Here is a 24,625-nt window from a genome sequence, read left to right as displayed (position 1 = left end):
TGTCATACATCATAATTTGTGTGTGAATGTGCACACATATGTTAATTGTTGTAATGTAATCTTTTAAACAGAAGGATTGATAAGGCTTGAATTTCAGCAACAGGTGTGTCTTTCATGGTATGCATATTAGTTTACACCCAAAAATGTCTAAAAGTCTATCTGTGTGTGTGTGTGTGTGTGTGTGTGTGTGTGTGTGTGTGTGTGAGAGAGAGTGTGTGTGCCCTGTACCTCCTCTTGCATGCCACACTCTAACAGCATTGTGACACAAGCTTCGATGGGGAAGGCAATCTCTCTCCCGCTTATATTCAGGTGTTCCTCCAGAGACTTGCCAAACGACGGCTTCTCCACCCACGCCTCTGCAACACAAAACAGCAACTTGAATCGCACACAGACACAAACAAACCTACGCACCTTAGCTGCATCTCCTCCTAAACAACTTTAGACCAATGACTGCCTATAACGTTCAGAGGCAACATTAATTAATTAAATCTTTACTGCATCTCTATTTCTAGTATTTTATAGAAAAATGTGATGTTCAAGCACTCTGTTTAGTTTAAAACTTGTAAACTAGCCGATGGCATACATATGAAGGTAGATAATTATAGCCTATAATGAGATTGTTATGTGACATGTCAGGGCTATTAACTCCTATTAATTCCTTCTCGTCTTGATATTGCTTCAGGTGCAGAATTGGAGCAGATCTCTAAATGCATGCACACAAGCACGCACGCACACATGCACGCACACACACACACACACACACACACACACACACACACACACACACACACACAGTACAAGTCTCACAGTACAAGTCTCACCTTGGTGAGCTTTAATCTGGGGCAGGATACTGTGAAGAATCTCTAATGACTTCCTGTGATATTCTGCTTGCGTTTCTATCAGCTATAGAAGGAGAAGAGATTATAACAAAGTCATATAATGCAAGTCATGTCATTAGATAATCTACTATGTTTATTGTAACCTGTGCTAATATGAGAAAAAATATTTGATTTGCAGAAAAGAAAGACTTTTTTTTCCCCCACTAGGATTACCACTTTGACGATAAAATATACTTACTGTCTGGAAGTAATTTGCATAGTCTATTTCTTTGGCCACAAAACTGTACATATCTGCTGACAATTGATCCTGAAATAGAAAGTAGAGAGCAACCATCCAATAAGAAGTTATCTCACTAAAATCCTACATACTGTATAACTAATATCATCCTGGTATTGTGGTCCATTTGTGTCTGATACATGCATGAGGGCTATAAATCAAATGGAGAGCAAAGGCGCTGGAGGAGGGAAGAATATCTGAGCTCTGATTGGTGACTCACCCTACAAATCTCCATCCGATTGGCTGCTTCCTCCATCTCCTCTCTGAGGGACTCTGACTTGGCGCCTGGCTGCAGTGTGCTCGGGTGACTGGATGACTTGGACGACTGCTGAAATCTATGGAGATGATGTAAAAGAAATGGCCACTGCAATGAATATGTCTAATTCTCACACAGACATTTAAAACCTGAGCCTTTATTTAAAAACATAAATGAACAAGAGAAGGTTGCAGCCTGGCATTTAAATGTGGACGTCACCTTGTTCGAGAAGAGTCCATGTCCAAAACAAGTTTAGCTAAGTGCTTCCTCTGTTTCTGGATGTTGGGAATGTCCACCTACAAAAAAAAGTTAAGTGCTAAGTGCTCAGGGAATACAAATGCAGCACTTTTGTTGTAAATGAGGACCATATTCTGCTTGTAATTTTCTAAACATTGGAAATAAAAGTGAGTGTGGCTCTGTAATTCAGACATATCAGGAAGGTAATGGTGCTCACCTCAGCGAGCACATAGAGAGGCTCTACCACATCTCTCTCTATCTCAAACTCAAACTGGATGAGCTCCTGGGCCAACTTCTCTTCTGTGTCCCCACACAGCTTCAGCATCTTCCTGTTTAGTGACAGCCAAACACAAAGTCACAGGCCCTCAAATACAATTAAAATGCAGACAAGGGTAATGCGGACAGAGAAGAATGCAATAGCTAAATCAATAATTAAAGATGACTCTGTGTGTGTGTGTGTGTGTGTGTGTGTGTGTGTGTGTGTGTGTGTGTGTGTGTACGTATATGTGTGTGTGTGTGTGTGTGTGTGTGTGCTAGGGAAGTGTGAGCAAAGGCATGTTACTGTAACTACGGTGATTTACCCCAGGAGAGAATCATCCCCCAACACTGCAGCCCCCTCTACCATACATTGTGCCAGGATGGTGAGCGGTAGTTTTTTCTGATAGTAGAGAGAAAGAAATTACAATAATAATAATAAATAATGTTATGTTGCATTATCAAAAATCCTATAACGTCTGCCTCAGTATTTAGTGTATTGAGAGAATGATAGATGCAGGTACTCACAGAAGGTGACTTGACAGATCTCTTTCTCCACATCAGTCCCTTGCTGACCCTGCAGGCAGGCAGTCAGCTTTGTGGTGCTGTTGTGTGTGTCACCTGCTTGACCAGATCCAGACGTCACCTCACACACACACACACACACACACACACACACACACACACACACACACACACACACACACACACACACACACACACACACACACACACACACACACACACACACACACACACACACACACACACGCATGTATTACCACCGACACAGCAACACATCTGTAATCTCTGATGCAGCATCATAAATCAGCACCTGCTACTGTCTTCATGGTACAGATTAGCAGTACACAAGTTATGTATATGTACACATATCGTACTGCTTTGATTCCTTGTATTCAGTAAAAAATAACAACAAATTTAAAAATGCTTAAATTTCATTTAAATGTATAGTTCATAAACTTTTTTGACTGGTCACTAGAAATACAATATTTATAGGCATCATTTTGGGTTGTCCCAAGTTGTGATGGGCAATTGTCACAAATTTAATTGATTCATCAAACAATATTGGATAATGAAAATAACCTGTGGCCTAACCTAAGTTCACCCATGAGAGGTTGTGAGATGATCAATACTGGAGAGTTAAACGTGCAGTATACTCACCATTCCCGACCTATCGCGCGACAGTGTGACGTCATGGGAGCGCCGTAACTACTTATACTCGCGCGTGGTGGTCGCGACACTAGTTGCAGTCTTCTCCTGAACAGAGGTGTCGCAGCTGAGGAAAGGCTACTGACTTTGCTATTTCTACGGACTAGAAGAAGAAGAAAAAGCTAAACAATGGCAGAACTGGCAGCAGCATTGACGTCAATGTCAACAGTGGCTAAGATGATATTTGAGTCAATGGATGAGGAAGAACAGCTACTTTTAAGCCTGCTTGCAAAGAAACAAAGAAAAAAAAAAGGTGGAATTTTGTCCTTTGAATAACGCCAGACATAAATATGGTGAGTTCAATATCCTCGTGAAACGAATGAGGATGATAGACGAAGCGAAGCACTTTGAAAGTTCAGAATGTCTGCACAACCATTTGATTACCTACTTTGTCGGATCAAGCCTTTCATTCACCATAAAAGAACTCATCTTAACCCAGTAAGTTTACAAGAGAGAACACGTCCATGCTTCCTGTTTCCACTTTGTTGTGCGCCGCTGAAAAAAAGCCGCTGGTGGGCGACCTCTGGCGAGATCTACGTCATTTTGACGTCACATTGTCGCGCGACAGGTCGGGAACGATGACTGTAAAAAGGCCTTTTCTCTTCCTGCCTCTATAACATGTTAAAATTAAATTACCTGAGAATCCCTCTTTAATTGAACTGCATACAGACATATGTAAACAGTGATAAGACCTCGCTTCACTTTAAGGGTCAGGAGACAAAAACATTGGAGCCACTATCTCCATCATGGTCAAACACAGCAATCATAATCACATCATTTACATCTCTCATCTCTTATCTCACATCAGTCCCTTGCTGACCCTGCAGGCAGGCAGTCAGCTTTTTGTGAGTGCGGTGTGTTACCTGCTTGACCAGGTCCAGACGCTTCTCCACCTACACACACACACACACACACACACACACACACACACACGCACACACACACACACACACACCACAGCTCACCTGTAGAAGGTCCTCGCTTAACACCTCTGTTTTCTCTGCCCTGTAAAAATAAAAGTGTAAAACAGGGGGATTAGCTGATGCTAGCATTTTTAAACAATGTCTGTTTCGGCTGGATGTATCAGCTCTGTCAATGAATGCAGCTTTGTGCACTGTAAAGTCAGAAAAAAACTAAATATTTCTTTTACAGTGTCACAGTGATCAAACTTGTTCATATATCCTCTTTCAGGTCACTCAACAAGCTACACAGTCTGTGACAGTGACTATAACAGATTTGTTTCATACTCTAGTGTGAGAGCAGAAAACACATTCTTCCCTATAAACATAAAAAAATCAGGAGTCTGAATATCCTATTATCGTCAGACACCTTTTGTTGTCTTATGACACACATGGGAGAAAACGGAAATATTGTGCAGATGTACCAACTGACAACTAACTCTTTAGTGATTTAAGGCACTCAAGTCTCACATGTATCCAAATAGTGGCATGTCTTTGCCAAAATGTTTCACAGGTGTGAAATAAAGTCCCAGCTGTATTGCATTGGATGTAGACTCATTCACTGATTTCTTTGCACTCATCAATGTGGCAGTGCTCCAAAATGAGTGGGCCACATCGATGCACCTGTCCCTTTAGAGAATGTGTGGGTGTGCATGTCAGTGCATGTGTTTGTGCGGCTGTCTCTCTCAGTTATGATTTTAGACAATCCATAAGAAGATCACATTCATTATCAGGCAAAATAATGCTGTAAACTCGCTGGAGTGCAACACCAGCATGAGCAAAACAAGCAGGACAGCAGCGAGCAAAGGCCACTGATTCAAATATGCCAGTTCCCACTGAGGAGCATCACATCCCACTGTGAATCCAGCAGACTGGGGACTTAGCCAAATACTGTAGGAAAGGGCAGAGCTGCACTGCCGCTGAAGCAGATAAAACTACTCATCCGGAGTACTGAATGAGCCACAAGCTCAAGAGCAAATCACTGGATATCATAAATATATGGTGTCAGTTCAGTTCAGACAGCTTATATGTTACAGTAAGACTTTAGTCATTTTTCTGCAAGGAGATTTCCCAAAAGAGCTCGATATATACTTTATAATAACCAAAGATAAAATAGGTCTCATAGGAGCATGCATTACACCAATTTGGGTTGTTTTCCAGAATTCCTTTAAACACACTTGGACACCCACAACTCACAACAATTAACACATCTAAAGCAACAATCCAGGACCTATCAGGACTACCTTATCAGAGGGGAGGATAACATGTACTTCCTGCTCAAAAGATCTGCAGGCTGACAAAGGAGCCGACCTCCTAAAATGAGTCAAAGCCAGACCTGCAGACCCCCAGCAGCCACCCAGTGGTGCACACTTTCTTTCAGCGTGTCCCCTTCCTGTCTGCACAGCCTTTTCCTGCTATTGTGCCCCAACCATGCCAATGCCAATTGTGAATAATAGCTTTTTTGTATAATTTATTTAAAAACTAAATCTGAATTCATCTCACTGTTGACCAAGAGAATGGAAAAGACCGTGGTTTGTGCTCTATTATTCATCAGCCAGACAAAAACACGTCAGCAGCCCATAACTAAAATGCTCTTTTCATGTATGATGCCTCGTCACCAAGTCTGTCAGTCAAACACACAGTGTAGCAGCTCTGTGTTGCCCAGTGCCACCGTTTTGATGAAAAGCACAGTCTAAAAATGGCAGAAAAGTTTAATTATGACATGTCGTGTTGTATACATATTCCATATGTAGTCACCAACAACAGAAAGCTGAATTACTTTACTGTAATGATGTCAGTTATTACCATCACCGCTCCCAGTGCCAAGATGTAAGCATGGAACTATAGGAACTAGATCAAACCACGCACCAATGGATCTAGTCACAGTCAGCCTTTAGGAAAACTGCTCTGCTCAATGATATAGGAGGAAAAATACAGGAAATGTGTGCATGCGTGCACAGCTGTGAGCAAAAGAGAGAATGATAGCAGTGCAATACGTTTCTGGCATTATTTGTTAGGCTAAGTGTGATAGCAGATTGCTGATTACATGACAAGGGGGGATAAAAATAACCCAAGCATTGCACTAAAGTTTGGCTCAGTTTTGCTGCGATACTCCAACAGCCTCTAAAATCTCTAAAAATCCATGTTCCGCTAAAGACCTTGCGGGCAAGACAAGTCATATGTATACCATGCTGAGTGTGTAGCCTGCAGGTCTGCAATGCAGCTCTGAGCTCGTCTGTCTATGTGGCCTCCCACTGGCTGGTGGAGGTGTCCCTTGGGAGACTCTGGCAGCCAAGGGACCCTAATAGGGGCCCAACAGCACAGATGGGGCAGGATGTCTGGCAGTGATAGGGATGTGGAGAAGCTACTCAAATCAAACTTGCTCATCAATTTGACAGATGCATATGCTAGAGAGTTTCATTATTGGGGGGCCATCCTATTCCTATCACTCTTTCTGTTTGTCTCCAGTGAGTGTTTGTGAGTGTGGGAGTGTTTTTCTTGAAGGTTTGACTGGTCTGTAAGAACTCATACAAAGTGAACAGCGTTCACCGGAAGGGTAAAATACACAATTAGTTAATTGCATTGCTGTTTAGAAAAAGGGAATGAAAGTTTAAACACAGGCATCTGGCGTTGTCGCTGACCACAACTGATGTAGCCATTATGACCCAGACTACAGACAGATGTGAGCCTATCTTCAAAGACAGCAGACTGTCTTGTTATTTGAGCATGTTTGTTTTCTGACAATGGTATTTCCTCTTCGGAAAGCAGTATCGTACATACACGGCCTGTGAAGGCACAGAGACAAAGTAGATGTTGCGTAGGCTGGAATACAGTACAGGTGATATTGGAGTAGCTAATACAACCTGATGTAAAGTAAAATATAAAGGTAAAAAATGTTGGATATGAGGAGTGAAATTCCTGTCAGCAAATAGTGTGCAGAATGAGTCCTGGGAGGAAAGTAAACACGTGGGAGAGTTGGCAGCCATGTGGGCAGTATGCTCATGGAGGGAGAGGGAGACTTTGCCAGGGTTATGCCAACCATCTGCCACTTTGCAGGCATTCCTTCACCTGGAGCTGCTGATGACTCAATACAAACACACACACGCACACACACACACGCACACACACACACACACACACACACACACACACACACACACACACACACACACACACACACACACACACACACACACACACAAGCACATCTATAAATATACAGATTCATTAACACACATACATTAACTCAAGATTTATTAACTCAAGTAAAAATGCTGAAGTTTATAACAACCTTTCAGACTAACACATACAAAATCATTGTTCAATCAAAAGCTGACAAAATCTTGCTTGTTTCTTTGATGCATCAGTGAAATAAAGAAACACACACAAAATCCGTGCAATGCAAAATTGACAACTGAAGGAAAATAATATAATAAATCAGCTGAGACAATGTTCACACAGAGAAATCAACTGCCAGACTTTGTACAATTCTCTGTCCACCTCTGGTGACATTAACAAAGCGCTGATAAGATGGAGGGTCAGAATTTGGTGAGGATATCTGGGCTTGTGTATTTACAGCTGGCCAAGGATAAATGTAAGTTATTGTGCATATTTTCCCAGGGACCTTAGACATTCCATGTCTTTGTAATTCCATAAAGTTTGAAGGAAAATGTGTGTGCCAATTTCCCAGTTGACCATTTACAAATCAGCTGCACATTCCATACAAATATGTCTCATACTAAATATTTCTATTTAGAGATATGTTAATGTTGGAAAACCTTATGCTCAGCCCCCCAGCACTGTGCATGGTTTATGAAAGCATGAATAATCAATGTCGACATAATCAAAATGTGAATAAAATTACATCCATAGTCTTGAACATATTGCCTTGGCAGCTAGCCAACTGTCGGCTGTAACACTTACTATCCACAGGTCCACCTGATTCGTGTGAATAAAAAGGAAGTGGTCATGCTCTGGTTTGCTCACATTGCTAGCCTGGCTAACAAAATTGCTTACTCTGGGGCCTGGAAGAGCTGAGCTAGATGCTAGGTCCTGTGCTGCGAGGAGAGGGTAGTGAAGCCGAATGGTGGCCCTGGGCCTCAGCAGGGCACCACACGGCCTGGAGCGTTGGAATGAGATCCACAGTCAGCCACATTCACATAGACAAACACACACAAAAACACAGCAGTGTTCATGCTATATGCCCTCTGACTATTTCTCCATTTACTGCTCTTTTTTTTTCTCCAGACCTTTGCCGTGCAAATGCATCTAGAGGCCCACTCAGTTTCCTCCCAAATGACAAGGCGGAGGGCTGATGGGACACAAGGTTACTAAAACAGAAAAAAACACTTACTGTAGCTGTCCAGCAAACTAGGTCACAGTTCTGTTAAGTATGCAAGAATAACTGTGAGAGGAGTGTACACACACACATGCACACAAGCGTGCACACGCACACACACACACACACACACACACACACACACACACACACACACACACACACACAACACATGTCCAGAGAGGGAGTGAATGAGAGAGCGAAAAAGAGAGAGAGAGAGAGAGAGAGAGAGAGAGAGAGCCTGCAGCATTCAGCAACGTTTCACTGGAAACACAAGCAGTGAGTTATCTCTAATAACTTTATTCATGGTGAATAATCCCCACAAGAAGCACTCTTTGACTTAGCTGTGTTTTTACACTTGGCATCTGTCCGAGCACAAACACGCTGCACCTAAACGATGTCCAATAGACAGCATCAAATAGACAATGAAGTAGAAGGAGGCAACAAAGATCCATGTTGTGCTTTATGGCCACCCAGGCCTTAAATGAAAAATTTGTCACAAGCCAATGTTAGTTAGTTAGATAGTAGTTGTTAGTTTTAAAAGAAATATTCTCCACCATTTTTGAAAATATAACATGTGGGTTGGCAAAGCCGAACGCATGTGATGAAACAGCTAATACCAAATGAGCGTTTCTAGGCAACCAAAGCAAATGAAAGATTTGATCTACTGCATACTATAAAAATAGGAGATGGAGATCATCTTCTACAATCAAAGAGCAAGTAAAAAAGAGCAAGAAACTCTGGACTCGTATTAGTGGATGAGTGCTTCCTGTTTTGAGCCTATTGGCATTCCTGAATGGAAGGAAGTGGGCATGTTGATAGGGAGTCGCCCGTCTCCTTATTTCTAACAACAATGCCACTCTACTGAAAATTTCTGATTACTCACAGAGTTGAAGATTGCTGAATATTATTACAGCACTAACTTGATATAAAACTGCTTTTAACTGGATTAAAAATATATATTTTAGTACAAAGATATGTCTACTGTGTATAATATCCAATTTATTGCAAAGACAATTCAATCTAAATACATAAATGTAACCTAATGATAAATGAAAATGTTTCTTGAAGTTATTGAAATAGTGATATAATGTTACTTCACCACTTGAAAAGTTATTTGTCAAAGCACGGCTTACAGTATCTATGTGTAGTATATTAAATCCTCTTTAGACCCTGTCTCGCTCCTGAATGCCTCGCAGCTTGAATTGCATCTGATTAATTTGCTGCATTTCAGTCAGGCCCTGAGGTCACTTCCTGTTTCAAATGAGATCACGAGCAACAGACTGGGTCAACCCCCACACCCGTAACAGATCATGGTCGTGATTGGACCAACATATAATATGCAGCAGTTGGATAGCGACAAAAAGAAAATCAAAGTAAGTCTGTTAGCATCAACTAGCTGTCCCCAAAACTGTTTGTGTGCCATGTTGTTTCTTACATATGTGCCAATGTAATACACTAGTGCTGAGTTTGTAGTGGACCGCCAGTACAGGGGCTCTTTAAGAGGTTAGGCTCTTGATTGAATCAGCGACATAGAAAGGGAGAAACAGCGCTTCTGTCCGATATTACATCATCTCTCTTTTGATGGCCAAAATGGCCCCCTGACAAAGGCTCTTTATCACTAACTCTATCGTGCAGTATGCTGTCTCTAAGTAGCACTGAAGGAATGGGAGGGTTATCAACATGGATCTCTGATATTACCACTGAATGGCACAATACAATTACAGCTATAGCTTTCACTTCAAATAAAGTTACACAATCTAGAACACAAGTAATGACTCATTTGTTATTGTGGATAACTACTGCCTCAAAACTAAATAAAACCCGTCATGAAAGGGCCTTGACTTGTTAAATTATGCTTTTCAGTCAAGATTCAACAATGTGATCAGCCAGAAACTATACAAAAGTGAACCCAGAAGAGCAGTGAATCACCTGCCCTGTGAAGGCCACTCCCTCAGAGATCTCCACAGTGTTGTCCTCATATGCCAAGCCAGCCAGCAAATCAAGGCAACGAGGTGGCGGAGGAAGAGAGAGAGGAGTGGAGGAGATGCTGCATTGGCATTCAATAGCATTGCTGTCTACATCTCATGTTACCTGTCAGGTACCATATGCTCATTTAGAGTCCTGCACACATTATTGCCAAGAGGTGTGCTAATGCTGCTCTGAATGTAAAAACAGGCAAAGGCGGTTATGTTTTATGCCAACAGAAATTTGTTTACAAGGTGAATATGTTCAGGAATACATTAATGATTCCTGCATAATCTTCTCGTTTCAGTCCTTTTGTCGTCATTAGAGTAGAGGAGTACTACAAGTTCTCAAAGTGCATACACATTAACATGCAAACTTCTAACTAAAGTATACACAAACATGCACCGACATGTTTCATAATGTTGGCCTCAGTCAATCTTCCTTTCCCTATGACCCACTTGTATACAAATTTTCTATGGACACTGAAATTATATATATATATATCTCACTGGCAATGCATTTACCTGCTGTGTCACATTGTCAGATGGAAGAGAAAGAGAGTATTATTGAGACAATGCGGAAGAGAGAAAGCGGCTGTCATTTTTCTGACAATTGCATGGTGGTGTGGTGAGCTAAAGCCTACCCTAAAGGCATGAGCAGGAAGAATGCTATTACCATACACTAGTGGTTTTAGTGGAAATCACACAGGTGAATTATGCAGAGTGTGAGGAGGGAGTGAGAGACAATTTGTCAGGATGTTAGGGCTAGAGAATGGTGCCGTTTTCAAGTTTAAAAAGGAAAAAAATACATAATTTCAGTTGTTATGCTTTTCATGTGTGAAATTCACTGACAGACTGACAGAATTGTATCATGGAATCTTTTTACCAGGCTGTCCTAGACCTAGATAGGGCAGTGAGTTGGGAATAGAGAAATAGGTCAAGAGAAATGGATGGTGTGAGCTGGCTGGAGCACACAAGTAATCTTTTCCTGGCTTGTTTGGTGTGTATGAGGGCATAAAGAAATTACAATGCATATTGACGAAAAACCCAAATACTTTTCAATGGCTATTTTAACATCATGGAGAGGGTTTGCAAAACACTAAAGGCCTTTATTAAGTATGAACTACCAAACAATGATGGCCTAAGTTAACAAAAACATAACAAAATGTACAAAACAAATTCAGGCATAATTTCGCCCTCTTTACAGCGCTGTGACACACTGTTGTCTCTCCCACTGTGCCATAACACATTTTTTTAGCTATAGAGTGTGCTTGGCTGCACATCCTTCAGTATGAAGTCTTGCTCCATGGAGGTGATTGGTCAAGCTGGCGATCACATGACATGGATCTCACCCAGGCAAGCGGCAGCAGCAGCAGCAGCGGCAGCCGCCTCGGGTAGCCAGAGAGATGCTGACACAGCACACCTGATCACCAACCCCCCACTGAAACAGTCCTTCAATCTCCATCACATATAAGACACACATAAAAAAAAGATTCACGGTAATACTGTCAACGCAGAAAGACTCGCAATTACAGACATTATTAACACATGCCAGAGGGAGGTGAGTAGATTAAAGTCTGTGGTTCTAACAGTTTACTCGTTATCTCTTAATGAAGATAATACACTCAAACAGATTCTTGTTATCAAAGTCATACAATTTCCAACATGGACAATCTTCTTCTTGTGGATTTGTTGAGTTGTTTTGAAGGGACTGAGGACTGGTCAGCGGTATTAAAAGCTCCACTGAGACTGCTAAGGTTCAGGAAGGTCAAATGCTCAAACCAACAGAGTAACCCCCATTCCACTCTGAAGATGGGTGAAGCTTGAGTCAGCAATATAGTATATCTGAAGCCTCAGTGAGTACAAGATGGAGAGTAACTATGATAGGTGAAATCGTTAATAAACAGACTCTGTTCTTATTTGCTAATCTATTCCTGTCTTTGCAGGGTAACAGTTATACTGGAGCCTTGTAATTCAGCACAAATGGCAAACCAGTGGAAAGAAAATAAAAAAGACAGCTTGAGTTTAACCCAAAGCATCTCCATTTCAGTCAAAATATAGTTACACACCATCTCAATGGGATGTGTTCAGCAACCAATAAAATCGTGATGAAATTCTCCTTCTCGCAGAAGAGCAGATCAAGTGTTGTGTGAAGTAAAGACAGGAAGAGTCGTAGATCTGTAGCATGAGTGTTTGGTGAATGTTTACATTAAGATGCCTCATTAATCTGCACATACACACATTTGTCTGACCCCCACCCACTGATCCTGCACTAACACAACAAGGCATGTATCTGCAAGGACTGTCTCTACATAATATATGCACACACACACACACTCCACACATTTCTCCTGGGTGGGTGCTACTATCAAGGGACATTATCACCCTTAGGATGCAAGAAAGAGTCATTCAATATGGCTCAGCACACACCTCTTTTACTACTTCATATTACCAATAGAGGAGAAAGTGACAAAGTCTTTAAAAACATGCAAAACAATATGTCAAGATACAAAAACAGCACGCTGACCTTTAGGGAGCACATACTCCACCAGATAGTTATTTTCTTAGCAACATAAAAACACATTTGATGGACAGTTTTATCAAAAACACCTTATGGTACCATAATTGTGTGTACTTTTAGCATGAGTGGGCCAAGAATTGTTAGTTTCAGTCACATTATACTGTTCTTGCCCATACCAGGAAAGCTTTGTGTGCTTCATCTAACTAACTGGCCCAGGGTGCCAGAGATGACTTTGGCTTTACCTTTATTTCCATCTCTCCCTATGACACATCCAATATTTGACACTGCTCAAGATCACCAGAGGGTCAGACCCGTTACTTCTTGCCCTGATCCAAAGCTCAAATCAAATGCCATGTCACAGACATTCCCCTTATGAGTCAATGAACAGTGGATAACTGTGAAATTCTGATGTAAGAGATTATTACTGTTTGAGAGTGGCAGTCCACAAGGAAGCACTGCCTTCTCTGCTCATATGAAGGCCCATAACCCGCCTGCCCACACACATATCCAGAATCAAACCCACAAACACACTAATGAGTCACACAGAAATGATTATAAAAAGACTGTCGCTAGAAAAAGCCACCTGAACAAACTGACAATGATAGCACATACAGAGCCTGCAAGGTGTGTCCCCTCCCTTCTGAGTGCATGCCACTCACACAGCCTTGTAATAATAATGACCCACACCTCCTGGTACTAATCCCCATCATGCACAGAGCAGAGAACACCCTGTGGCCCAGTGCTGCTTCACAAGCTGTTCTGCCTCCCTGCGAGGTGAACGAACAGGGTGAGGGTAGAGTGATAAACCCATAGGACCTGTTTAAAAGGTCACAAGGCATTTATTGAAGCACCCTCTTTAAAGGGGTAATACTATCATCACATTATTTTAACTAAACAATATGTTAGATAAATGCCAGGTGCGGAGTACGACCTTCAGGAATTCACGGACTTGATAACCCACGCCTAATAGGTGTTTCCCTCCTCACAGCTGACATTACTGCGTAATGAAAACATTGCGCCTTTTTCCATTTTCCCTCACGTCGCAGCCCACTCTGCATCCGTCTGCATCACGTTCACCTATTGACAGGTTATGTGACAGGAGGTAAATGTAATCACACCGTAACTTCACAATTGCATGTTTTTTTGTATTCCAGAGGCGATACCTTATGATATAGAGGGGCTAATCTCTGGGTGGTGGACTGTGATCCTGCGAATGTCTATATTTAATGTATTTCCGTGGGCAGGTTGCACTGGGGCAATGCGCCTACACGTTGCCTATGCGGTAGCCTCTTTCAATGGACAGTACGCACCAACATGAACATGGGGTATTCGTTTGTTCCTCTGAATTTGTACGATTGCACAGACCATTATCTATTCCATATATTCAGCCTGATTACATGTAATATAAATCACATTTGCATTTATGTGATTCACATCCTATTAGGGCCATACAGGGGGGTTCTCTTCCCTTTAACTTGGCCCGGCGAGAATAGCGCACGGAAATGGTTTGCTTACCTTCCCACCGTTTGGTTGGCGAGCTGTCGCATCCGATTGAATTGCTTCTTCATCTTGTATTTTCTGCGTTAACACCTACAGGGGGAAATATTCCGCATTATTTCTCTCAATATAACGGTCCGTGCTCCACAGAGGCGCAATATAAAATCCGATCTTTTCCATATTTCCCTTCCCTCATCGCAAGCTGCCAACGCCGAAAACTTATTCCACGATTACATATTTTCAAATGATATTTTTACATCTACATTTGCCCCACTGCCTGCGCAGAGATGCTGGACCAGTTCACCGCGGGCACTCACAGGCAGAGAGCGACAGCAGTGACAAGTAGGGGCTGCGCAGCAATGCAGTGTGGGAAATGTAGTAAATCAAGGCTGATCCTCAATAAAGAAGAGTCCAATCTAGCCGGTTCCCAGGGGGCTATGAGGCGTGATCAAGTAGGCATTTATTCTAATTCGTGTTTAAATCCAATTGATTAATCTAGATCAGCAATGGAATAAGATGCAGTGTAATGTTGCTCAAATCCTGAACCAGCTGGCTACAAATAAAGTGTGTGAGGATAAACGGCTGAATCTTGAGGGTTGCATTTTCATAAATACATAAAATATTGAATTAATACATATAACAAAATGAAAAGAATTAAAAATTATTATTTACATGTTTTTAGTGATTAAACTAATGTGGTATTATTTGCTATTCTATCATATTACACACCCCTAAAATAGTGGAGAAATTGTACACCATGTACACAAGGCAGGAAGCGTCCACTGACCTTTATTGCTGTGAGTCAGCCTGGCTAATATCGCCATCTGGTGTATTTTATGTGCCAATGCAACTAAAACTTAGAAAGCCCTATTAACTAATTCTTAATTTAAAGACCACGTTAACAAACAAATACAATATAATAGACTTTGGTTAAAGTTGCTCATAATGTGATTCTAAGTTGTAATCATAATAAATTAGTATTCCTGGAGGTTTTTTTCCTTTCTGAAAGTTAAACGTGGTAGTCAGTTCTGACTTTGTTGCAATGCATTTGTGGACTCTGTGCTGATTTGAACTGCCCAGAAGGGAGCAGTCTTGTCTTATAAACCACTTAACATCTTCAGTACTACAGTGTGAAGCACCACCATGATTGGACTGTTTACTCAGGATATCTGTTACTGTGTAATATGCGGAAACACCAATGACATGCCCGATACATGCTTGTCTTGGTGAATATGTATCTGATGAGTTCATCAAAGTATTGTCAACAACTGTAAAATTAAAAAAGCATGTTCATTAGTCCCAGGGCAAAGGCTTCTATGAAGTCTTTAAAAATGAACAAAACGTCACACATTAAATGTCTAATCAGAATATTCATTCAGTAGTGTACATGTGAGCTGATCTACTATATACTGAGAAAGAAATGTGAATAGAATCATCTTGTGTCTCTAATGTCAAGAGGAAAAATTGACAAGACAATTAGGAGGGTGTTGGAGGCTTTGGGTAGAGTCATGACAACACAATATGCTCCTGTCTGTGCTGTGAACAGGACAGAGCAGTAACAGCCCCAAATCAGGACTGATGCCCTCTGGCTCAGTGTCATACGGCCTTAATATGGCCAACAGGTGGGCTGCACACCGCCACCACAGGGTCCAGAGGCCTCAGGCAGTAAATGATACAGAGAAATGGCTGTTCTCTGCCATCATTAATCTCCCCAAGTTGGAAATTGAGAGGAGGGGGAGGATGCTTCAGCCTTGATCTCAACCTTTTGACCTTGTCAGATCATTTGTTTTCATTAGTCCCCACTCAGATGAACTGGCCAGTCCCAGTCCAGACACCCCGCTCCCCACCCCCTAAAGCAGGGAGCATTTCTAAAAGCATCTCCAGGGCTCTTCTCGACTCTAACCCCAACCCCCAAAACTTACTGTTCTAGAGTGTCTCTGGACACTTCTAAATCAGCATGGATGATTCTTCACATCCGCTGGCCTGTTTCAGAAACTCTCACCGGTAATCTCTCCACAACGAACTGAGAAAGAGAAAGGGCGGAACATAAAGTCAAACGAGGGAATTCAGAGGTGGATTTCAACCCCCAAATATCATTAAAGAGATCCCAGGTTTGTAGCGTGCATCTCATGAGAGCACAACAAGAATTTCTTTTTGACAATTCTTCATGTGGTCTCCTGCTGTTGCTCTCAGTGAGTGGGATGACTAAGTGTTCTTCCTCTCACTGGGCAGCTGGGGACTAATTGGCTCCCAGTTCACCAAATGAAGCCTTCTCGGAGGTCATAACCTCTCCACCTGATGACCCATTCCTGCTACTGATATGTGGGCTGCACTTTGACAGTGACCTGGTGGTTCCTGCACCGAGGAGTGGTATCAGAGCAACACTTACAAAACCGTTGCATGCAGTCATTAGATGGGTTAGGTCTAGCTGGAAACAAAATGTTGGTACGTCAAGTGTTAGCTTTGCTCAAAACAAACAAGGGTAGATCATTAGGAAGGACCTAATGGCATGTTATAAGCTAAGGTTAAAAGCTGCCAGTCAACAGAGGGGAAGATTGGTGGGATCGCCACGTACATCATGCTTGTGTTTTATCTTCAGACACATTTGCATCGTGTTACCCAGATCAATAAGTCTGGTTGTGATGAGTGGGTTGCTACAAGCCTTTGGTCTGTCATTAAAGAAAAGTGCGACATATTCTTCAAGGAGGTGTGTGCAAGACAGCAGGCAGCCACCGTGAGTACACCCTCTGGCTATAACTTGCAGTAGCCTTTTTTAATCCAGATAAATTCACTTTTATGTTTATTCCACACCCACTATTATCAGGGATAAATCACTAATATTACAATTTGAGTCAAGCAACTTGCAAAAAGCAGAGAGGGATGCTTCTCTTTGTAGTTGATACAGTTTGTGTCTCTTGAAGACAGGGTGTGGAGAGACAAAGCTCACCATAGGCATTAACGTCAGCCCTTTCAGGTAAGCCTGAGCGCCAAGGCCAGACTTTGAGGTGTGTCTTTAAAGGGCTATCTAGGGCCATAATGAGCCCCAGCAACCTAGTGCCAGGCCTAATGAAAACGCTGTGACATCTGAGGGGGAAAGATATTACAGGTCTAAACTACAGGGGCTGTTTTAGCATGCATCAAATGACAGAGCCACACGAGCTGAGCACTGAACACCAATGGCACTCAGCATCTAGAAAGAGATGTAAATAAAACAGAAAAAACGTCTTTCTTTGACCAAAGTAGAAGATGGTAGTGGCTTTGTCACTTTACCAAGAAAACTCATGGATTGTTTTATAATGTGTGGATATACAATTGAGAAGGTGGTGCTTTCATATCAGTTATCAAGGTGTTATCTTTCACAGCACCTTTCAACACCTAGATTCCAGGATGCACACATACTGTAGAATAACAACTCAATAACTGCTTGCCAGGGTGGTGAGCTCAAGCTGCTGTGCCATGTGAATATATTTGTGCTCAGAGACTGAGCATGTACATACATGCAAGCACACTGACGTAATAAATGGTTGGTTTTGCTTGAAAGAGAGCAGATGTCTGTGAGAAAAGATGGCTTTTTTGGGGGGGATCAATAGTTTATCCACAGAGTTTAAAATGAGTCATTTAAAACTCAAGTTGATACAGTCATCATTACTCATTTAGTCACGAATGAGCTTGTGCCTTTCACTGAATTTGAATTTGAATGTATCATTGTTTGTGTTTTGTACTGTTTTGTATGTATTCTCTTGTTGAGTTTTGTGTATTTTAAAGGTCCATTCAGAAACGGGCATTTCAGGCTATTAATGCTGTGGAATTAATCTATGCCATATTTCCATTTTTCTATATGTTTCCTGTATACTTTCAAAATATATTTTTTTAAAACTCCCTATAAACATTACATAAAAAATGAAATGTATCTCTGTAGATGTTGGACCAAAGTGTATTGTTGTATAGATATAACTGTACCTGTGTAATGCTTATATTTTAAGATGACACCACCCAAAGTGGCAAGTGATATTAATAGGACTATGGTAAGAAACAGTGCAGAGATTTCATATTAACAGTTCACTGTAACACTAATCAGTGTTCCAACTGTTTAAAAATATGTGAATTTCCCCCTGAGGATCAATAGTGTTTGATCCTAATCTATAATATTACATTATAATGTATCATGCAGTGGAGTAAAAAATTTGCCTTAGTACTTTCCACCACTCCACATTTTGATATTGTTGCCAGTGTAGATGAAACATATGCACATGAACACACACACATGCAGCACATTTTATATGAGACCAATACTTGAGGTAGCCTTGGCATTTCATGGATCTGAAAGACAGACTGAGCTCAGATGGTCCTGGATTTATGATGTGAGGCGAGCAACCTGAGGGACCAGCCAACTCCTTCCTGAGTTTGCAGCCACTGGTGATAGAGGATATTACAGCTGATTGCTCATAGACCATGGGAAAAGTAAAATATACACGGAGTGCACAAAGCTGAATTAGAGCGCTGGACCCCACAGCACTTGTTCAAAACTAAAGCTTAGAGACTAAGGTCAAGAATGGCTCGACCAAACTGAACACTGAAGGGTCCATAAATCAAATGTTCAGAGAGCTCTGAATGCCTAAGTTAAGACCTGTGTAGTGTATATTTGGCAAATCTTGGTCATGAACTCAGGAAAGTATGTATACCAAAGGTGGTTTATGTGGTTTATGTTATTTGCCCACCCTTACTACTGTAGTGTGTGTTGTAAATCTGGAAGAGGTTGTATTTTCAATGGATTGTCACAACCCTTATGAAATATGCATACACTAAACATGTTTCAAACACAGCAGTGTGTTTATCTAATGCTAATGAGAGTGGTTAGCCCTGCTGGTAGACTTCATAATCAGTCAATGCGCTGTTTGTATTGGCCTCATACAGCTTCTTTTTGCTTTGTTAATGTGGGATCAATATATTATCATTAAAGTGAGCATTATTTGTGGACATGAAGTACAATAAAGTTAGCATGTTTGTCCTCTCAGGATTTGTGTTTAAAAGGTTGAACTTAATGTAAGTTGACATCGGTGCTCAGGAATGTAGGAAACATCAACGTCAGTGTAGGAGCTTCGATGACTGACTGACCACTTCCCTCAACCCTGCGCTGAACTCCATTAGGACTGACTGCAGTCTGTAATTTTACCAACAGCCTCTTATCATGTTTGTCTTCTCTCTTCCTCAGGGGGTTGACTACTTGCCCACAGACCAGCTTTACTTCATTTCAGCATCAACAGAGAATAAAGTCAGCGGATATAGGACAGCGTGACTGATGGAAAATACAACTGGCAGACTGAAAAATTACTGTACATTTCTAATAAGTGTAGTTCGGAGACTACACTTATTAGAACAGCATTTCTGATTTATTTAGGTGGTCTGCCTGGAAATGTCTTTAAATTATTAACTCTTTAATCAGAGCGATGATTGTATTCTTACTAAACTTTTAAACTTTTGCAACACTAAGGCTCTATAGATAATTTACTGTTTGCAAGGAATTACAAACCATATCCACTACATTCACGTCTGCAGTTTAGTTCAGCTACAGTTAGCTAGCTGTGTTATTTATTGTGTCATTCACAGAGAAGTGCCCAGCCCACGTGAACTTTTAAGAGACACATGTACACAGAAACATGTGTCAGATGAACATAACTGAAATAACTTCCATAAATAAAATCTGCCACATAAAAATCACAGCAGGAGTTTTTTTGTAATCATCAATCCAGAAGAAATAATAAAAAATAATGGACATTTTACAAAAGAATAGCCCTTAAGTTATCAAACGAACAATACAACATGAAATGGACTACATCTTCAATATTAACCTAAATCACAGAACAAACAAAGTATTTTATCTTCAGGGAAACCCAGTAAACTTGTTCTATAGCTTATGGTAATGTACCTGAATGTAACTGTACAGACAGAGATCTTTGACTTTTAGTTAAATCTTTAATTTAGGTTTGTACCAAACATCAGTAGACTACCTTTCCTTATACATGATGAGCAATTTGTGCCACAGCTTGGGGCCCTTGGTAGTCTTGCGCCATGTTCTCCAGTCATACAGGTTGGAGATCATGTGTGTGTTCCCTCTGCCCTCCCCTAAGTGACCTTGTCATATTCTGCCTGTGGTGACAGAGGAGCCCAGGGGCACTGCATGGGACAACACAGCCTTGTCATCTCAGCCCAGATCAAAGGGGCCCTACTCTGGTCTGACAGGAGCCATGGCCATGGATGAAGGGTACAGCTAGCATGGAGCTAAAGAACAGAGCTTGATCTACACCATGGGTGGCAAGAAGCAGAGTATCTGTGTAAGTTACCTTGAGTGACCAAGCTTTAGAGGCAATGGTTCTTTTAACTTTGCTCAAGAGATGCTTAAGATGTCTGAGTAGGGAATCGAGATTTGTAAGTACTTGATGAGTGAAATGAAAGGGACGTAAAAGAATAAGCACGTCAGGAATGTTGAAACAAAAGCACGGGGAAGGAGAGGTGGTGGAAATGTGGAGCATAACGTGTCTTTAGAGGACCTCCACCCAGACGGAGCTTCAGTGAGGAGTTTTTTTTGGCCACAGATCTGCTTTCCTGTGACCTAAGAGTATTTGCTGACATGCACGCTCTCTCCACTGAACAATAAATACTGGCTGAGATGTAAAGATAAAATAATTAAGACACAAACCTGTATTAATGGGTTTATGAACCACACCGCAGCATGTTTTGTACTTCTAAGAAAAAAAAGTAGAGGAGAAGATTTAGAGAGCTTGGAGAGAACCCTATAAGTATTTAAAGTGCTATTTATTTATATAATTTGGATTAGATGTTAAAATATAGCACCATGTTTTATGTGTTTATGTGTCATCCACTGATACATGTAATTACTAATGAATGCGATCCATCATACATGGCAGATTCAAACTTTTTGACCAACTCATAATTTTCATGTGCATGTCTAATTAACCTGCTGTGTGCTGGTAAACTCTCTTCCATTCCTGCTGAATGTACTGTAGAAGAAGCTTTCCTTGTTTTTCCGTCTTTATTCTTAAACGGCTTCTCTAGTTTTCCTCACAACCTGGCATCTGATCTGCTTTGCTTTCAAAAGGCCACATCGTAAATTCCCGGACCTTGATATTTCCCCTCATTTCCCACAGGACTGTAATGATGCAGCGTTCTTTGTTGAAAGCACCTGTTCTCAGCTCGAATAATGGGCTACATTTCCATCCAGGATATACCCCCTAAGGGACGCCCAGCCTCCAAGCCTTCGACTTGAGGGTATCTAGTTGCCGCTGTTGCCAGTGATTGTTCGCTGCATCCTTTTGAACACAGTTAACATGTGTTCTTTGACTGGTAGGATCTGTTTTTGGAAATAGTCAAATGGCAAGGCTGCATTATCCTTTGATGTTATGGTCTGTATATGATAATAAAGCAGCGGTCAGGGGTTAAAAAACACACTGACTGAAAGATTGTTTCTAAATAAGCTTGTAAAGAAAGACGAAGAAGGGAGAAATTATAGATATATTATTATAGTTATATTCCTTTCCATAATAAAACTCCACCAGATATTAAAGACATTTCATATCTAAACTGATAGTTCTTTATTTATAATCAGACCTTACGAGCTATCTTTATGGTAACTGTCTTGCTGAAGTAACACCTGAAGCAGAAGCAGCTTTAAAATATGATTTGCTTCTCTGTCTGCATGGCACCTGCCAGCTTCTGACATTTAAAGTATCATGAGTATCATGTCTTTAATGATACTGTAGATAACCACAAACCCATGTGATGGTACAACAACAGAACAGCTAAAAAGCATGTAATGGCAGAACACTAATAATTAAAATAAAAGTGAATGAAGTTGACTGAAATGTTACCCCCATGCTCCGAGATGGCCCTCTTTTACTGACTTAACTATGAAAATTGTCACCAGAAGGTTTGCTGCACAGGGGTGTCTCAGTTCACCAGTCCTGTTCACCCTGTACACTTTTTTTTTTTTACTTTTTATTTAAACATTTTTATCATTTTACATAACATTTCCTGACAGATATATAAATGTAATAAACAAATGACAGGCAGTATAGGTTACAATAAGAATACAAAAATAAAAAAGTGGAAAGAAAAAAGAATAAAGTAAGCAAAATAGAAATAAGTGCGTAAAAAAATAATAGTAATAAGATAAATGAAATAAAAGTAGAACAGTAATAATATTAATAATAGTAACAACAACAGGCAGAGAGGTAGATATCTGTAAATAGTAGCTAAGCAAAATTTTCCAAAGAGGAATTTAGATAGGGATCCCTTCCCAACAGTACTCTATCATATCATCCCATCCATCAGACCCCCAGGTACCTTGAAACACAAGTCCATCTTTGCACAAAAGTGTCCATAGTCAGCTGCAGACTTGCCGTCATTCGCTCCATCCTGTATACATATTTCAGTCTCTGGACCCATTGACCTATTGTTGGCGGTTTTACATCCCTCCGGTTCACTGTAATCATTTTCTTTGCTACTAATAAAAGAATCCTCAGTATATATTGCTGATCTGCATTATATAGGTCTTTGGTTATGGCTCCCAGCAAAAACAACATTGGTTCTGGAGTGACATCTACCTCTAAAATAGTATCAATTTCCTTCACCCTGTACACTTTTGAATGTACATGCAGCACTGCTAACAATTACATGATAAAGTGTTCTGATGATACAGCCATCCTGGGTCGTATGTCTCACTCATCAGATACAGCTGTATACAAATTTGAGATTTAGGACTTTGTCCAGTGGTGCGACAAACACTGCCTTATCCTCAAAGTCAAGAAAACAGAGAAGATGGTATTCAACCTCAAATCCATCGGAGACCACTCACCAGTGTCATCCATGAACAGAACATACTGTATACAGCCCAGGTTAACTCATACATACACATACCTAGGCATACACAACAACAACAAACTGACATGGAGTGTTCAGTTAGAAAATGTCTGCACTAGGCATCAGCGGCTACACCTCCTTCGTAGGCTGAGGGTCTTCGGTGTCACTGTCAACCAGAAAGTTTTGCTAGTCTTTTACCATGCCGTAGTTGAAGAGCATCCTGTGGTAAGGCATCTCAGCCTGGTTTGGCAAACTCAGTGTACAGCTGAAAGCCCAGATTACCCGGCTTACACAAAGAGCAATGAGTTTTTGTCTTTGACAAAACTATCCTCAGACAGGCCCAGAAGATCATTTCAGACCCCACCCATGTCCTCCCTCCACCCTGAGTACCAGCTTCACATCTCCCCTCAGACAGGCGTCTCAGAGTCCCCCAGTGCAGGCTCGATCACTTTATGAACTCCTTTGTCCCCATGTCCATCAAAGCCCTAAATGGCAAACCAGCCAGAGCCAGAACTCCTGAAATGCTGCTTTTATCTGAACGCATGGGCATTTTTGTTATTATTCAATGCTGATGAGGCTGCTTACCCTACTTGCACATATTATGTAGACTATTATGATGTGTCGTACAACAGTTCTGTGTATATATTAGTGAAGTATGCACTATGTTATGTTGTATTTCCTAAACAGCAGATACTGTATGTGTGTGTCCAAGACAAATTTCCTTCAGGGACAATACAGTCTATCTTATCTTATCTTATTTTATCTTATCTTATCTTATCTTAACTTATCTTATTGTATCTTATCTTATTTTATTTTATCTTATCTTATTTTACCTTATCTTATCTTATCTTATCTTAACTTATCTTATCTTAGCTTATTTTATCTTATCTTATCTTTTCTTATCTCATCTTATCTTATCTTATCTTATCTTATCTTATCTTATATGTTCCTCTGAAAGTGGAAGTACATAATTGAAATAGACCTGAAAATGAACATGATACCACAACATTGATGATAAAATTGTGAACCATCTGGATATTGTGAAAAAGACCCAGATTACAGGAATAAACAACCTGTTTTGATACTGAATAATGTTTGAGACAACTTCAGTGCTACACAAAGTTATTGTCTGCGGTGCAATACAAAACGAAACCCTTCATTATAGGGAAGAATAAGGGCAAAACAAATAGGGCATGTCAGCATGAGGTAATGTTCTTAAACCAATACAATTACATGTGTTTGAAAAGCTTTCATTTGTCTAACTGGATAAATGCTTTGAACGTGATTGGCATCAGCAGTTTGAGGAGAGATTCTGTTTCATGTTTTAGAAGCATTGCAACCAAATGCCCCTCGGATTAAACAAATGCTCAT

General features: G+C 40.8%; 1 protein-coding gene across 2 annotated transcripts in view; it reads right to left on the bottom strand.

Moving 5' to 3' along the window:
• Nucleotides 1–14,719, bottom strand: part of arhgap44a (Rho GTPase activating protein 44a) — a 29,765-nt gene extending 15,046 nt beyond the window's left edge. Inside the window, exons 1-11 of one of the 2 annotated variants that reach the window (XM_039824740.1) lie at nucleotides 14,396–14,719; nucleotides 4,060–4,099; nucleotides 3,898–3,987; nucleotides 2,393–2,423; nucleotides 2,191–2,267; nucleotides 1,827–1,938; nucleotides 1,592–1,668; nucleotides 1,337–1,451; nucleotides 1,078–1,146; nucleotides 822–903; nucleotides 229–356 (exon numbers count right to left, since the gene is read on the bottom strand). In XM_039824740.1, the coding sequence (XP_039680674.1) occupies nucleotides 229–356; nucleotides 822–903; nucleotides 1,078–1,146; nucleotides 1,337–1,451; nucleotides 1,592–1,668; nucleotides 1,827–1,938; nucleotides 2,191–2,267; nucleotides 2,393–2,423; nucleotides 3,898–3,899 (693 nt within the window). In that variant the 5' untranslated portion in view covers nucleotides 3,900–3,987; nucleotides 4,060–4,099; nucleotides 14,396–14,719. Of the gene's footprint in view, nucleotides 1–228; nucleotides 357–821; nucleotides 904–1,077; nucleotides 1,147–1,336; nucleotides 1,452–1,591; nucleotides 1,669–1,826; nucleotides 1,939–2,190; nucleotides 2,268–2,392; nucleotides 2,474–3,897; nucleotides 3,988–4,059; nucleotides 4,100–14,395 lie in introns of those variants that run through there. The other variant, XM_039824742.1, reaches the window with a different exon arrangement.
• Nucleotides 14,720–24,625: the final 9,906 nt, after the last annotated feature.

Source organism: Perca fluviatilis, chromosome 15, assembly GCF_010015445.1.
Source record: "Perca fluviatilis chromosome 15, GENO_Pfluv_1.0, whole genome shotgun sequence".
NCBI classification, from domain to species: Eukaryota; Metazoa; Chordata; class Actinopteri; order Perciformes; family Percidae; genus Perca; species Perca fluviatilis.
Note: the sequence above shows the minus strand (reverse complement) of the source record. Positions and strands in the feature narration are given on the sequence as shown.